The 18,275-nt window shown below is 38.3% G+C and overlaps 1 protein-coding gene across 2 annotated transcripts in view; it reads right to left on the bottom strand.

Moving 5' to 3' along the window:
• Positions 1-636: 636 nt before the first annotated feature.
• SOCS5 (suppressor of cytokine signaling 5) overlaps positions 637-18,275 on the bottom strand; it is a 45,026-nt gene continuing 27,387 nt past the window's right edge. For both annotated transcript variants that reach the window (XM_027641443.1, XM_027641442.1), the window contains exons 2-3: positions 7,452-7,543; positions 637-5,007 (exon numbers count right to left, since the gene is read on the bottom strand). In XM_027641443.1, the coding sequence (XP_027497244.1) occupies positions 3,382-4,995 (1,614 nt within the window). In that variant the 5' untranslated portion in view covers positions 4,996-5,007; positions 7,452-7,543 and the 3' untranslated portion in view covers positions 637-3,381. The remainder of the gene's footprint in view (positions 5,008-7,451; positions 7,544-18,275) is intronic.

The raw sequence follows: 18,275 nt of genomic DNA, 5'->3' as shown, positions 1-18,275 counted from the left end.
CTGATTCACAGACCCTCCTATATACTCAAAATATAGTATATTTTCTTTTCTCCAATTCCACGGGGACATAAAATATCTGTGTAAGATTTCTCACAAAATCCTCCTAGAGAGTAGACCCTTTCTGTAGCCCTTTCTGCAGAAATGAGAATCACCTCAAAAGAACACTTTACAAGACTGAGGCTCAAAAACTCAGGCATCTGTCATGTAACCAAGTTAGATGAGAATAATACAAGTGTACCTTATTACACTAAATCCTACTGTTAAATTAAGAAAAAAAATCTGTGCTCTGTGCACATCTGTAAGAAGACAAATGGAAGATTTTCTAAACCAAACCAGAAGGTCAAACAGAAACTGAGAAATCAATTATTTGCATTCTCCCCACACTAGCATGTTAGTGCCTTTAGAACTGAAAATGCATTCATTCAGAAATACACTGCAACTTGAGTAGTCAACACTCAAGTCCAGCATAATTTAAAGTGTCATTTTAGTACAACCACATTGGCAAATTATTCTGTATATTTCAGTGAAGCAAAGCTTTAAAAAAGCTGTAGAGAAATAGACCATTCCTTTTTTGTGTGTTTTAAGGGAACACTAAATCTCTCCATAAAGATTATTTACACAAAGGCAAGAGCAAACTTTCTGAGATAAGGGTTTGGGGTTTTTATTTTTTTTCTCCAAGGATTCCACCACATGATAAAAAATTAAACGAATGTGTATTCCTGACCACATTGACAACGTCACAGCTAATTTATGACAAGCAACTGCAACAGGTGTAAACAAAAAACAGGTCCCTACACCGGGACAAAGCTTGGTTGCAGGCTGACTGTATGATACTATTGAAAGCAAGATTTTAAGTAAATTCATCTGGCATTCAGATCTGACTGAGGGAACAGTGAGAACGACACAGTGAAGGTACACTTAGGTGCAATTTCATGCTGGTGACTTTTTCCTCTTTTTATGCTTAGAGCAGATTTTAAACCAGGAGTTGCATATCCAATGACACACATACAATTCAAAACTTAAGAGACCATTAGCACAGTTGTACACATAATTACATGAACTTAGTATTTACATATTCTAAACAAAGTTCCATTTTAACAGTGGAAGTCTTTTAACACACGAAAGAAGATAATCTACTACAAAGAATGCATAACGGGATCACAAATTTTCCACAAGCATATAAACACATGTTTTAAAGTGCTTTCTGGGTGCTTCAGATTAACCCCTCGCAGTACGAGCTTTCATGTAGTGCTGTTCCAGTCATTACAAAATTATTTAAATCATTCCTCTTCAGGTGCATTGTGAGTTCAGGAAAAATGACGACACCATTGATGTAAAAGTTTTAAGCTCTACCAACATAAACGTGTACATTACTTAAGTTCAGATGAAGTTGTCAAATACTTTGGTTTATCATAGCTTGGGATAAATATTTGATAGAACAAAAATTGCACCTCTCCACTCTTGAGTTTTTTTTACTAAAAAAAAATACCCCAACGTAAATTGACAGTATTCTTTGGTAAAAACAGGACATTTGGCCAGTTTGCGTGTACATCTATTTAATAAAATAGCCTAAAAGTGAACAAATGCCACTGCTGTACTGTCAATTTACAGGAATAAGCATTCCTTGCTCAGTGGGGAGTATCAAAATACTAACCTTAGCAGTTAGCTATATAACAAGCTGAAACACCTTCAGCAACCATTACAGGGGATCAATTATGTTTTAGAACACTTTTTGCTTAACATTTATCCTTTACATTACAAAAACCTGTAAAATGCTCTATGCCTGCAGACAAGTCCACTACTTTGCAGTGACTACAGAAACGTTATTCAGTAGTGTACACTGTCAAGTTTCTGTAACAAAAACCAGGAATACGGTGTGCTGACCAACCAATATTCAACTGCACAGTGCTTGTGCATTACCTATACTAAGTACTAAGAAAAGCCTATTAAAAATTCAGTTAACTGCTACAAGTTACGTGAATATATAAAAACAGAGCAGATATACAAGTATAACACTGAACATACTGTACTTTATTAGCACAAAGAGCCAGAACAAGGCACAGCAAGCAGAAAAATTCATCAATAGAAGGGTTAGTGTAGCATACAAGAGTAACGTTTATTGTACTTGCAGCCAAAATGTTCCCTACCTCACACAGGTCACTGCCCTAGAGAAGTAAGAAATAACATACTGTAGCAGCTGGTAAAGAAACTAGGGAGCACTCAATTGGTACAAAACATTAAACAGGGGTCAGGGCATTCCAACAAAATTTTAGTGCAAAATGTCTAAAGACAGAACTACTTTAAGTTCTATCTCCAATTAAATAAGCAAACAGAAGTTAGAATCTTGTTTCTAAGTAATCTGTTGAAACTATAATCAGTGCATATTACTTTAAAACATTTTTAAAAGCGCAAATGGAAATATATTTACAAATAAAGTGTAACAGTACCTTTGAAACCTGACATTTGTTTCAGATATGTCAGATTTTGTACTCTGATTATAATAATTCAACCACTTGTCATGTTCTCCATAAAAATATCAGTCAACTTTAAATAATAAAAATTTTTTTCTTGTCACTATTACCTTCCATTGTAAGTTACTAGCAGTCAGGCCACCAAGTTCTTTTTTATAAAAAAACCACAACCTTATGTTTTATGGCAATAATCTAATCCTGTGTCCTGCCACTGAAGCAGCAATTCACACTGGAAGGTATTTTTAACTGTCCAAGACACTATTACTTTTGCTAACAATGCCACTTAAATCTCCAAGTGTTTATAACAGAATTACAGTACTGAGCAGGCATATTCAAGTTTTAATGATTAGGAAACCTTATACACTGTGAAAAGCATGATTCATCTGTTAGCATCAAAGAACCATTAACTCTTAATGGACTGCTTCTAATGAACTGCTCTTCATTAAAAGAAAATATTCACTAGTATTTGGAAACTTGTTTGTGAGCTAAATTAGTACTTAGAGTAGCGGAACGTTTTCAGGAAGAGAATTTTAAAAAAATACTTCAAATATTAGCAAAAATGCTCCTCTGATAAAGCCTTTCTTTATTAGCATTACATGAATGCCCCATGGAAAATGCCTCATAGTTTCTTCATCCAATTACTACAGCTATAAAAGGGAAAAAAATATTTAGAAATTAGCAAAAATATTTTCATTATGCCTTAATGAAAAACGTGCAGAATTTGTCTGCTTATTGTTTCCAAGAGGCATCACAACTTAGTTTGATTAACAGCAGGCAGCATCTGACAGGATACTAACACTTAGCTTAAATAGGATATTGCAGAAAAGCTAGACGTCGTCGGTGCGCTCGCTGCAGTTAAACTGTAATACACAAAAAAAAGCATATTCCAGAAGCTTATTTTGATTTCCATTTACTTTGTTTTTATAGGTTCCCGCTCCAGCCATCGCACCCTGACTTTTTGTTTATAGTGATACTCCTTTAGAAAGTCTTGCAACATTGAGGGTAGAGGAAGGTCATCAATCCCATCGTACGTAGTGCACCTGCAGATTACTGCCCGGCAGATATACTGCAGACTAAAGGGGAAGGTCCTGTTCAGAGATACAGTAAGTAATGGTTCAAAGAACATGCAAGAGCTGGGGTCTTTGTAGTGCTCCAGAAGCCCTGTAACAGTGGAGGAGTGAAACACACAGGGATCATGGGCATCGAAACTAAAGTTGTGATTCCACTGCTCGATGCGTGCGTGCAGCGAGCGGTTGTAGCGACGGAAGCTCACGGAGAAGAGGTAGTCCTCCTGCGCAGAATCCCTGAGCAAAAAAGTGCCTTCGGGTTTACCCTCCAGAAGTGCTTCTGCTTCATAGCGGTCCATCACCCCCCAGTAACACGGGTTACCTGTAATCTGAAGTAAGTCTGGCACGAGGCAGTGGATGTAATCGATCTGAGTGTGCACTTTCCAAGCCCCCTGCCTGCTGATATGGCCGTGGCTCTCTCCAGACATTTGACGCTGCTTCTGCCTCCGTGACTGCAGGCAAAGCGTTGTTGTGTCCTCTTCGGAGTCACAGTTCCCTGGAGGTGTTATGGTTTTGTCCCCAGTCAGCTCAGTCATACCAGGGGCTAACTTTGGTCCCAGTTTATACAATGGATTAACCTGTGCTGTAGCTTCAAAAGTATGTATTTGGGCATTGGGAGGGGGATCAACCCCTTCTTCAATACTAAGTCTACGTCTCTCTCTGAGCCTATCTTCTTCATCTTCTGTGGAAACCAAGGAAGGATCAAATGTGTCAAAGAAAGTTGAATGAGGACTCACAGGCGCTGTGTGTTGTTTAATCAGATGCCACTTCTGAGCCAGATCGGAGCCTGCAGGAAAAGGGCATTTCTCAAGCATTAGTTCAGAGAGATGGATCTTTCTTTTGTTAGAAAACAGAGGTTTGGACTGTTTGCTGTAAGTTCTCATGGGAAAGCACAGCCCAACAGTGTCTTGTAGACGCTGTCGCAGAGAACGGCTACCGACTGTCCTGCTGGATACTGCATCCATATCATGGACCGAGCTCACCCCATACCTTCTCTCTCTCCTCTGCAAGCCACTTCGTGTTCTACCAAATCTTTTTTCAGTATCCAAGGAGCTCTGGGTTTTGGTAGAGCAGGAATGCTTCTTCTTCCCACCCCAAGGAGCATGTCGAGAATAAGAGTCCCTTCGAGCAAGCCTGGCTCCCGTGGTGACACACGAGTCATTCTCTTTCTCAATGCTTATTTCAACAATCTGAGGAATTTCTGTGACACAGTTTTGGTTCCGCCTTGCTGAATTCTTTGAAGGACTTAAACCTAATTGCAAAGCAATGTTTTCTCTCAAAGGGCTGCTGGGTGGTTGTTGTTGAGTCAAATCAGTTATCTGGATAGCTTTCTCTTTAGCAGATGAGCAATTACTGGAGTTCACAATTATATTTTCATTTTGGCTTCCACCCTCATGACTAAAGAGGTTCTGGCACCTGTATTTGAAATTGTTCCACATCTTTCCCACTTTATCCATGGATTATGTTATCTAAATTCAAGAGGAGAAGAAATATTGAAATAAAAATATAAATTAAAAACATGAGGATACATCTTCAGTTATCAATTAAGTTACAGAAACAAGATGACTTAACTGAACACACTGCCTTGAAAAAGTGCCTTAGTCTTTGTAGGGTTATGTGGAAGCAACATGCATTACTCCACTCTGATATTTAGTAAAATCACTATGAAGAAAATTTTTGGGAAATTACGAACATTTTATTTACAAGCAGGCCCTCTCATTTTTCTGTAGGCAGGTAGGTGGGTCTGCATAGTTCTATCCATATGTTGGCGGACAGGAAATACTCTAAAATTCTTCCTTTTAGGAAGAATTTGTAAGTCTTATGTAAGGTATGACTCCCTGATAAGCTTCCAATAAGCAGCAGTAAAACAAATCCTAAATAGGAACTGTTCAAGTCACTCCAAACTATGAGAGCAGTTATTGAAATCCAACAAGTGCACTGCAAATGCTCAGATACGCCATCTAAAAGCAAAAGTTTCAGCTGCAGGTCAGATAAATTCCCAGCTATAACCTGACAAGGTTAAAAACAAATAGCACAAAAAAAGAAATTTAGGGGGAAAAAAGAATTTATCATTCTTAGATGAGGCAATCATCAAAAGACAATTTTAGAATTATGAAGTCTCTGACACATTAATATAAGCCATTTGAGACAAATGAAAAAAACCCAACCAACCACCCAACAGCCTGGCTTTATTACTTAAGATATAAATGAATGAAAGAGCCCAAGGAGCTTTTCTGTCTTTAGTAAGAACACCTAAAAAGAAAGTAGGTCCACAGCAGAAACATGACAGTGAATCATGAAGATACAGTAAAAAGATAAAAACACTAGCAGTATGTATTCTGAAACTATATCTTCAGAAACACAGTTTAATAACTGGAACAAGACTGCCAAAAACACAGGACTGCCCTAGGACAGAGAGAAACAGACTAATTCTGTACTAAATAAAGTCAGGCAATGCCAAGCTAAATTAGATCTAATTAAGTTCTGAGAGAAGTGCTAAACGTAAAGGACTAAAACATGTCATCTCATCTAATTTAACTCTCTCTGGAAACTGCTCCGTTCTTTGGAAACATTATTTTGAAGCAAAACTCCTCTGTTGCTGCAATTCTTTTCTGTTCACAACTAGAAAGGGATCTGAAGCAGTGCGTGAATGTGCTAGGGCTCGTGAAATAAAGTGGATGATCAACAAGTAAGCAATACTCTAGCAGTCCAGCCTAGAAGTCCCTTAAGGCAGAACCACAGCTGTAAGCCCATGACTTTACAGAAGAATCTGCTAAGACTGGGGAAGAGTCAGAGGCATCATTTACATGAGAAACATGAAAGCAGAATGAAAGTGAAACACCTGACTGTTACAGGATCAGAAAGCAAAAGTTTTCTTCCTCACCCTGTCATCTGATGATCCAGCAAACCCAGCAAGGTAGGTATCCACATCCGACTGCATTAAATGAGACCTTACGAATTTAGTGCAGATGAGGAAGGTGGGGGGGCAGTGGGGAGATACAGCCCTAATAATCTTTGGAGATTACTGGTGCAAGTTACTTAGAACAGCGTGCTAATGACAACCTGCACAGCACCCAAGCGGTTACTAAGGAGGAAGACACTTGCAGAGCAATGTTACACATAGAAGATGCTACAGAGTTTCATACTGTGTAAGCAAATCAGCAAGGAATGTCTTCCCGACTAAAAAAATAATAATTCCTAAATTTGGGGTTTTTTTCTGGAGTTGTCTGGATCAAACTGAAGGACTGGGGGAGTTGAAGAGCAGCAGAACCAATAAGTCAGATCACATACAGATTTGTAGGAACCATTCAAACACATATCCTGCCGTGGCAACAACCATAGCTGTTGTGATGTCTCAGATTATCCACGCTGACCACGGCAGAGCACATGTTTGCTGGCTGCCAGTCTGTCAACACAGTATATATAAGGTGGACTTCTACACTTTTTCCTCATGTTGTACATTTTTTTTTTCTTCCTCGTCAGACAGATGTTTAAAATTTTTGGGAAGGGAAAGGAATGAGAGAGTATATAAACTCCAGTCCCTCGGCAAATCAGGCTAGAAACAGTACACATCTTTGTGACAACGAACTGGAGTAACTTTTCTAACCAAACACATACTATCTGGCAATGTCTTTTATTCTAGAATTGCTCTTTATTGCTCTTCCTTTGCACTGTTAGTCTAAAATGTCTTAAGACTGTTTGACAGGTGGAAAGTTCTCTACATGTTCCCAGAAAGCTTCAAGAACAAATAAAAAAAAAAAAAAAACCAAAACACAAAAAAACCCCAAAACCCTCTACTGACAAAACCAGCACCATACTGGCTTGACAGACTAATTTTCAAAACTTAAAGTTAAATTTAAAAGGTTAAGTACTTTTTTCACACTCAAGAGACTATAATAGATACACTTCTTACCCAGAAAAGCATATGAGTCACTGTGTCTTGTCTCAAGTATACACCTCACCATGAACTTGCTACATGCCTTCTCTGAGTTGTGGACATGGTTACTACAAAGGAAGAAAGAGAAATTTTGTTAGTTGTTAGAATATTTTTTAATTTAGATATTTACTATTAGTCACAAATATCAAAGGGTACTTTATTTATACCTGAAATGTGTGCATGGAACTGCCTGTTCACTATATATTTTTAATGCATATTAACAAACACAAAGCTTCACAGAACTTTTTTTGTATCCATTAACAACATTTGTGAAATAGAGTCATGGGGCGGACCCTCAAATAAAACATTTGATAACCAAGAGCAAAGCCACGGCATCTGGATCATTGAAGTGTCAGACACAATGGGCACACTCAGGCCTGTGAAATGGTTTCCCCACATGGGGGTCTCAAGTCCAAAGCTGTGGTTGGCAGTGCTGTCAGATCACCTCCTACTGTCTCTCTTCCTTGTTTCCAGCTGCTACATCACATCAAAAGGCAGCTAAAAATACACACTTTTCTAATATTACTTTTCCAGGTAAGCAACTGCTGTACTTGCCACAAGGATGTTATATGATTGTGAAGTAAGAGCAATATGAACCATGATTCTAAAAATGGGAAAGTGGAATGCAAGAGAAGTTCTTTATTAAAAGAGCAGGTCAGCACTTCCCTGAAATAATCATCATTGTTTTTCAGAAATCCAAGAAGAGCTGAGGGATATAGCATGCTCACATCACTGTCAGACATCTAACAGTAACAGAACAGAGGAGAATAATTTGCTTCTTCATGCTAGAACCAAGCCCAGGAGAGCAGTAAGAATTAACAGAAAACACTGGAAACTTATGTTAAAGCTTTACATGCAAAACAGAAAGAAAAATATTCACATAATGCATATGTACTAGAAAAAAAAAGCGAGGGGGTTGAGCAATCACTAAGTGACTTTTAGAAGTTAGTATTCCTAGGCAGAAACTCCAGAGCAGTGTCAGAAAAGTACAAATATTATTAGTTTCCATTCACCTCTGGAAGCACTAAAATCACTGAAACATTTTTAAAATTAGGCCACATTACTGCTATTGAAAGATTCCATAAAAGTAACCTTCTCAGAGAGCAACAGTTACAAGTACAAAATCTTTGTACAAAATTAAGATTAAAGCAAAAAGTACAGTTCTTTTGCAACTTTAACATTTACTCTCATTTCTTTTTTTCTGCAGTATGTTCCTAGCCAGCCTACAAACACAAGACACAAGTAAAACCTACTATAACTAGTTGAGAGCAAGGCCTAAATAGAGCACATGGAAGGGAAAGTAACTAGAATAAGGGCTATCCAATTTTCAACAAAGCCCTACTTAAGACACTAGGCCACTCAGGCCTCTGAAGAGACCTGCATTCCAAATAAAACCAGTGATGTTGTTTTACTGGGTACAGGTGGCAAAGGAGCTGCATGCTAACCATTTTAGCTCATTAAAAATACAAAAAAACCCCACATGGATGCTTACCTGGAAGTGTCATGCTTAATGGTATTAGTGTTATATACCACCATTCTTCCTCAGTTCTGGTCAGAAACATGAGCAGTCGATGCACCACCTATCTATCACATCCCCATTGCTATCCAGCTGACACAGCCCAGAAAATCTGCCCCTGTGGCTCCAAGAGGGAGTGGCTGCTTTGGGAACCAGCCTTTCCTAATGGAAAACAGCACCTTGATTATGGGTGACTGTCTCAGTCAAACCTCTCAACCTTGTGTTAGATTTAAACTTGAGTCATAGGTAAAGTATTTCATATTCAATCTAGTAATTTTAAATTAGTTTAAATCAATGTGCAACAGATGTGTAGTTTCACAGATTTCTTGTGGCAGCACTAAGCTTGACAAAACACAATTGCTTCTGAACTGGTCCTAAAGCCATCCCAGTTTTACGAAGAAGCACTGCCAATAGTTATTCTAACCTAAAAAGGAAATAAATGTCATTCCACCAAAATGCACAAAGTGAATTCAACAATTTGTGGATTTCCTAAGAAAAAATTATTTCAATTATTTTTCTAAGAAAAATAAAAGTTCTAGTAATGTTCCTGAAACAATCTCTTTTCAACTAAAAGTTATTCCTGCCTACTTTAAACTGGCATTAGTTGTCTTAAAAAATAAGAGGTAATAAGCACTCTACAGGGACTTCAGAAGCAATGAACAGTGGTATCTTAGCACTACAGTCCCATTTGCAGTAAATTTAGAGACATTCAAAGCCATGAAGTTTGCATGAGTGTAGTCTTCAAGTATTCTGAGTGCACAAATGATGAAACCACAAAGAGAGCTAGGAAAACCATTTGTGCAGTATGATAAAGCAAACAGTTACAACCTGTCTGTAGTCCTAAAATACCATATATTATTGGATTACTGTGAAAACTCAAGACTCTTTCCAGAAGTGTCACATGATCTATCTGGAGTTTTTGCCTGTTACTGCCTAAAAAGAGTAGTCAAAGTCAAGGTTGTGCTTTCCATAACAGAATCACAGAGTCACAGTATATCCTGAGTTGGAAGGGACCCACAAGGATCATCAAGTCCAAATCCTGGCCCTGCACAGGACAGCCCCAAGAATCACATGTGCCTGAGAGCATTGTCCAAACACTTCTGGAACTCTGTCAGGCTTGGTGCTATGATATAATACACTCATTTCACTCTCACAACTTACCTAATTTAAAAATTAATCCATGTGGAATGTTATATTCAAAATATTAACTTCTAAAAATGTACCATCTTCACAAAAGATGATACAATGCCCAAAGTATGACACCTTACAAAGCAGGTATACTATGATTACTTCAAACAAGAATCTACAAGATTATTTGTTTTGGTGTTTTCATAAGATGATAGCTTCAAAACATTAAAAGACCACAAGGTCAAAACATTGAAGGAAAACAAAAACAGACGGTTCTTCAAAAATCAATACCCTGAAAGGAGAAAAGAGAGGAGAGAGAAAAATCTCTCTGCTCCTTGCACACTGTTTAGTTCAATGCTAGCAGGAGCCTATACAGGCCAACATTCTGTGACACTGGTACACACCACCATGGACCATGAAGGCAGAAGCAAAAAGATTGGAGGGAGACTATGCTTCTATTTGTATCGTCCCTTACTTTAAAACTGTTCACTTCATAGTGACGAGACTGTGTTATTAAAGATTTTGCTTCCATTAAGGGATGCTTGCTGAAGAGGTCACTGTTTATTTGCACACTGCCAAATGTCCACGACAGGCTCCTGTTCCTAGGGATGCACTAACAGAGCTGCTCACATCAGCACTCCTCAACCTTATTCAGTCAAAATGAATAAAGCTGGCAAACCCCTACCGTTTCAAGTAACCCACTCAAGGAAGGAACAAAGGGCAATATTAAGGATTACAAAGCAATTTCCTCCCTTCCAGTACACATTCCAGAAATAATGAATTACTACTGTAATACCAGAGATAACATTTCTTTAAAAAAAAGGAATATGCTGGCTCAAGTGGAAATATATATTTTTCTACACACACAAAAATGTGCTCACTGCAGACAGCTCAAAGAACTGATTTAGAGGGTTGGAAGGAAGAGGTGGCTTCTAGTTTTTTAACTAGACAAGGTAAAGGGGCCAATAGTCTCAAGTGCTCATGAAAGCCCCATTAGGATAAAGTACTACTGTTTTCTTCCTAATAGGCTTTGATAAACTGGAATTGCAGTTGCACAGCAAGACAAATCTGAAGGTCTGAACCCCCAAACCAAAAGTCAAACCTGCTGAGAAGAGGTAAAGGACACCAAGCTGCAATTCCAACAACACAAAATTGGCCTAAGTCAGCACTGCAACCAGAAGAAATGGCATCAGCCTCTTCCTGGCCACCTGTGCTGGTGCAGGAGGTGGTCTGTACACCATATGGCTGCTCAGTCAACCAGCTCAAGGATCTGATCCAGACTAAAATGAATTCTCAGAAAAAGTCTCAATCATTTACTCCATCTGATTTATGACTTCTGTATAAACATTCAAGTTAACATACAGAAGGAACGGATGAGGAGGGAGGAAACAGCAGCCAGGGCAAGGCTGCTTCCTTCCACAGCAGCACTACTTAGTTCTGCTGAAGTTATTAAACCCTTAGATGGCTACTTTGAAGAGAAATCCCCATTTGAAGCCTATATATTAATCAACTGTGGGGCTCTGGCTGCAAAGAGAGAGATTAAGACTATATAAGTTGCTGCTTTGAACATTTGCATTGAACGTTCAAGCCACTGAAAACCCTTACTTCAAAAACAAAATGCTGAGTTGGTTTGATGGCTTGAAACTGCTAAAACACAAGGAATGCTACAAGTTTCAAGGACTTAAGCTGGTAGACTGTCAAATCAAAGAAAAATAATTATATTTTGCCATTGTTCCAACCTGAAGCAAGAAATAATCTCCACCCCCTCCTTGGTATAGATTCACAATGAGCAAAACGCAGGATAGCTAATGTCCTGCCAGTTTCTTTCCAAGCAGCTACACGTTGGTAACCTCAGTTAAAAAATACTGTTCCAAGACATTTTGAACAGTGGACTATGTCCTTGTAGCCCCTTATTAGGTTTTGGTGTTCAAAAAAGACAATGTCAGGGCTACATGTGTTCACATTGGACTAGAAAATACTGTTCAGAAAATCTAAAACCCCTGAAGCAGATAAACCATCAATGGAAGAACAGAATGTGAATACCTCTGAACCAAAAATAGAGACAACTGTTTCTGAAGTACTCCTTTCCCTGTACATGCACAAGTCTAGTGGGTAATGACACAACCATCATGAACAAAGTTCGTCTTTCTGATCATATGAGGATCACAGAGCTACACATAGCAAACATCAGATATTAATACAGAAATAACCCTTTACAGATCTACCAAGAACTCCACATGCTGATAGATCTCTAGGGTAGAAACTCCGGAAATTCAAGAAAATGGTACATATTCATGCCAAGTAAAGAAACCTTCAAATAATTTAGGCAGTATCCTGATGGCCACTCATCATAAAGTGTAAATCCACACAAGCAACATGAAACAGAAGCAGTTTCCTTTAAATTGCCTCCCTACACCCTAATCAGGCAACTCATAACTTCACCTTACCATTTGAAAAAAATAAAAGAAAAGGCATTAAGTTAGCAAAGTAAGGTACCTGCTGTGGAAGAGAACTCTAGGTGACTCGCTGTAATAATGTTTTCTGTGCTGCTATGTTTAACTCTGCTCAAACAGAAGCTGCCAATATACTTTTTTTTTTATATATTCATGTGGGCAGAATAAATGGTTCCAGTCAGTATTCAAGTTAAACACAGCAGCCCTCTTGATGACCTCTGCAAAAGCTATAAGTACTCTGAGAAGTTCGGGAGCTCTCCCCCAGCAGGGTAGAATTTGTTTCTACCTGATGACGCCTATCCTGCTCTATAAAGTTCTAAAATATAAATAGGTCTCAAATTGATACAAAGAGTGATCTAATGGTTATTCGTATGTAATTCTTCGGAGTTCTGAGTTAAGAAAAAGCATACCTTAATAGCTATGCCTCACTAAAAGCAAAGGAAATTGGAAGCAAAGTTGAAAAGATGAATCAAATCACATCCCACACCCTTGACTAGCTCAGTAAAAACATCCAATTTAAGATATTTTGTAAACAGAGCATTTCATTCAATTGCAAATGGCCTATTTTGCAAACACAGTTGTTCTGGGATCAATTTATACTGGTTTAACAGTCCTATTTCTTCTCACTACATTTTTCAAAACCTCAACAGCCTGCCTAATGCCTCTCTCTCACCACTGTAGCCTTTCCCCCCACCACCTTACAGGCATCTCCTTTGCACAGAGCTCTTCTCATGCACCCAGGCATTTCCCATGTGTCCCTTCTACCTGACCAAGCAAAAGATCATAATCTCCAATACAAACGAGCCAGCTGCCACCTTGTAAAACTGAGGAAAACAAAGTTGTACTTGGCTTTCTCTAGTGATGTATCTACAATGGCGACTGCATAGGAAAAAGCATTATTGCTACTCACACAATTAACAAGACATAAAAAGTAGCCCCCCCTTCCTTCAAATTTCAGTGAAATGGACCCAAGAGCTCAAAACCTTCTAGAACCACAACAACTGAGAAGAGTGACAGCCCAAGCTATGGTTTCTTAGGAATTGCTACTAAAAAAGTTAACTGAAGACTAGATATTGCCACATGCACTTAAAAAAATTTAAATCTCTCACACTGTGGATTGCTCAGTGCATTAATTCGCCATTTCTGATGAAAATAAACTCAGTGAGGTTTAATGGAGAGCACCTGTGTATTTTGTTCACTGCTAATACTACTGGAGCAAAGGACTTGATATTAGCAACAGCATACACACATGTAAAAGACAAGAAAATCCAGGAAAATTCCACAATTAGAAATGAGATTATCTTTCTAGCACCATTAATTACTTGAACTGTTCAAAAATATGAAACATTTAATTGTAAACTGTAGCTCAACTACATTAACAGATCACCTGGAACCTGATCAAACTCCCTTGCACCACTGCAATACCGGAGAGAGACTAAACTTGAAGCTACCAGAGAGAAAATGGTCAGAGCAGCCTGGTGTGTTATCCAGCTACAGCCACTCTCTACAGCAAGGAGAAGGTGGGCTGGCATGGACGGCTCCAATAGCATCCACAAACTTATAAAGTGACCTTCATAACGACTTAACTCCCAACTTACATTCTTTCATGACAGAAGTTTGGCACATAAACTCTATCACTACAGCACCACTGCAAGTCTAGATCACTTTCTGTATAAAATATGCTTTCATAAAATAGAAGCATATTTGAATAACTGCAGAATGAGACCAGGGGATTTAACCTGCAAAGCGTTTGGCAAGCAAGGAGTTAAAATCCTGCCCAAGACTATCCCACAGCTGCTGTCAGCAGTCAGGCTTGTCAAGAGAAGCTCTGGGCTGTCTTGACAAGACTAATTGGCAGCAAGCACCTGGTTCCCTAGGCTGGGTCCGGGTAGGTAAAAGAACATAAACCCTGCAAAGAAGGAGAAGCAGCTGGAAGGCTGCCAGTAGGTCTAGCCTGTTTCATGCTGTTTTCACTTTGATCCACAGGCAACTTTATCCTAGACTATACCCAGTTAGAGCTATCAAACATTTTTCTGCAACTTTCTAGCCGAAGAAAACCTGTGTTTTGTGGTTCTTTGCTTGCAAATTCTGCCACTGAGCACCCACCAAGCCTTGCTGTGCCGGGTCACACTGCAGCACAGCCAAATGCAACATCAACACTATTATTAAATTGCAGTGGAATTGAAATTTTGGTTTTCAAATGCCACCAAAAATCCACTTAAAGGTGTTACTGTAACTGTAAAATTACAGACTAATATGCCAGAAAATCAAAACTAAGACTGTCCCGGTTATGCTGTATATTGAACACAAAGCACGTGCAATGACAGCTTACGGAGAGCAAATTACAGTGCAACTTAAAGACAGTAAAACAAAAAAAATAGTTAAAAAATCCCCAACATTCTGAAAACTAGCTAGAAGTAGGATGCACGAGGAACTTAGAGTGGGAGTTCCAGAAAAGTGAAAAGACACTTTAAACATGTTTTGACCTCTGCTAAGAATTATGAATTTCAGTGGATGTGAAGCTTTCTGAAATTCTGCCCTTGTTTTTTTTCACATTATTAAAACTCAAGTAGAAAAACTTAAAGTCTTAGCCTTGCAAGCTCAGCCCCTGAGGTAGGGAGATCTTTCTTAGGAGTAAGGGACAAAAAACAAAAGAAACAAATCCCTTTGTTGGTTTAGCAGAGTTTATATTACTGAACCAACAACTGTCCAATTATATATACACAAAAATGAATATATATAAAATATATATAACATCAATATACTTCAGATTTTTTTGTACAAGATAGTATAAGTATAAACATTAAACAGTCAGAACTAAATTTCTTCAAAGCAAAGTATTCAGTAAATACATTAACTGTGCCTCTGCCAAGTTTCATGTTTTAGGCGCTTTAGTGTCAGCTTGCTACTCAAGAATTCCAGCAACATACAGTAGCGTCAACATTTCCATATCTTAAAAACCTGGAAATTTAGAAGTGTACTTGTACACAGTCTCAGTATGAAAGACATTTCAATCAACAAGCATTACGGCAGAATTATGGTGTTTGGGAGAACAAGAGATTGCAGTGGAACCGCCAGATAGTCAAACCAGCAGTATCACTAGATCAAACTCACCCCAAGTGCTGCAGAGCATGCCACTCTGCTTTTAGTTGGACACATCATATAAACAGTTGCAACGTTCCTTTAACTAGTAGTGATGCTAAACAGTACCAATACAAAGATCCATTAGCAGTCTTTAAAAAGAAAAAGCTCAGGGTAATGAGATTATAAATTCCCATGTTTAGAGTTACTGCTCTAGCAACAACAACAAAAATGTTTCTCTCTGTGGAAGCACAGTAAAGGATCCAGCCCTTTACAGCACCTGCTCTCCATTTGTATTCAGAGACAACTAATGGCTAAATCTAGAGGCTCTCTTGGTCTCTACTCACAATCAGGGAACCTTTAGTGTTTTTAAATTAAAAAAACAAACAAACAAAAAAGCCCAAACCCACCCAACACCACACTCTCCTTGTGCCATGCAAAACAGGAATGCCCATGATTCAAAACAGAAGATCAGGATGTACCATAAAAGTTTCAAGCAAAAAATCTGACTCTTCACATGCTCAAAAATGTAAGACTGACTGGAATATACATTAGAGACACTGAACAAAAATTGATAAGAAAATCAGGTCTGTCTTCGCTCTTAAGAGCATCTACTGCCTGAGTCCATTACCACTGAGGTGTTAACTGGATTATTTCATTACTATCTTATCTTTATGGAGCTATTGCATAGTAAGATGAAATAGGAGAGTAAGACTGTCAAGATGTGGCTACATCTTTCTTCTTGATCTTACATAATGCTATCAGTTACATCAAAACTATTTGAATGAAATGCTCATTCTAGCAAAGAGTCACCCATGCATGTTAAGTAAGTGATACCCCACAGGATGAGAATTTTTTGAGAAAAATATGTTTTAGGTTAGCTCCTAAATTCTTCTGAAAATAAAATATATAAATGCTTTTTCTTATGAAGTCATCTATCCAATCAAAAAGCTGACTCTGGTTTTCACTATTGACTGTTGTGCCAAGACCTAGTCACAGACAAATAACCCACTGGTTAGCTAATGTGCATTCCTATTAATCAATAGGAAAATGGCCTATCTAAAAAGACAACTCACTAACCTGTGATACCACTCTAATACCCACACACCCCAGCTCATTCAGTATTGGAAAGCTGCTAAGTATCCAAGGGCTCCTATCTCATATGGATAAATATAAGTTATAGGCTGCAGGAACTCCAAGAAGACACAGCAAAAGAACAGGCTAGAAAAATGAACCTTTACAACAGCATTACCAGCTGCATGCCACTAATAAAACTAATAATGCTCTTTTGCCCTTCATCAGATCTGTGAAAGCAGAGATTCAGTTGTATGAATGGTTTACCCTGCTTGAGCAGGGAGGTTGGACCAGATTACCCACTGTGGTCCCTTCCAACCTTACCATTCTGGGATTCTGTAATGGTCTAAGACATTGCATTTCATGCAGAAAGAGTCTGCAGCACCACATAAAACTGAGCAAACCTAAATCAGACAATGATTACCAAATGCTGAACTTGTCAGAGAGCAGGTATTTTAAAAAAAAACCCACAAGCACTAAAAGCCACACACAAAACCAAACAAATCCCAAAACACAACAGAGACAAAAGGAGCAACTGGTGCTATTTCACCATATCAGTTTGAGATGATAATTTACCATCCTTTGCACTAAAGGTACAGAAGAGTACAGTTCTTTCTAGGTTGTTTCTCATTAACAGAATTTAGCCACAGACAGCCTATAGCCCTAAGTGTCATAGTCCAGGATAACTAATCTACCATTACGTTGCTGGTATCAAAAGGGTTATTCTTGCTTCCCTCCCATCCCTTTGCATCAGTTGCAACATTCATCTGACCTCCATTTTCACCATAAGCTAATTAATGGAAGCACCAGAAAGACAAACTTCAGCTAGGAAAAAGAAGCCAGAAGAGACAAGTGACAGCCTGAGGGCAGGAGAATCTCCTGGGTCTTATGCAAAGAGGGAAAGGGAGAAGAACCACCAGTAGCAGCAAGCTGTTAATACTGGTTTAGCCCCCTCTGTGAAATCCACTCCTTAATGTTAACCTAGGATCTCCTTATATTCAGAAACATGTTTTATTAAATGAAAGATTAAATCGAAGACATAATTGTGCAGCAAAAAAATAAAATGAAGCTTTTAGACTAAGACTCATCTAGAAAAACCACTCTACACTTCAGAAGGTCCTGGAACTATAACACTGTTAACAGGAAAAATTATTAATGTAAAAATATAAGAACTATTAATCTTCATTTTTTCAAAAAGATGGTTCAACTGGTTACTTAAAATACCAGATATTTTCTGGTATTTTCATAAATATTTTCAAGAAGACAGGGACAACCTGTTCACTAAATGATTTCAGGAAGCTGTGATCCTTAAGTATCCTCCTTGATGAAAAAGAATTTGATTCTTGATGTAAAAAAATAAAATTGTCATTGGGAGACATGGCAGTTTCAACATCTAGCTACTGTCACACAGTGGTCAGGGCTTCCTGATGGAAAACATGCATGGTAATCACAAGAATAAGAATTCCAGATTCTCATTCACAGATGAAAACTAAGAAACTTTCTAGAGATACCCATGATTACTCACAGCTTGAGCACATCTTAAACCAT

This window comes from Corapipo altera, unplaced genomic scaffold, assembly GCF_003945725.1.
Source record: "Corapipo altera isolate COAL_440 unplaced genomic scaffold, ASM394572v1 48b, whole genome shotgun sequence".
Classification (NCBI taxonomy): domain Eukaryota; kingdom Metazoa; phylum Chordata; class Aves; order Passeriformes; family Pipridae; genus Corapipo; species Corapipo altera.
Note: the sequence above shows the minus strand (reverse complement) of the source record. Positions and strands in the feature narration are given on the sequence as shown.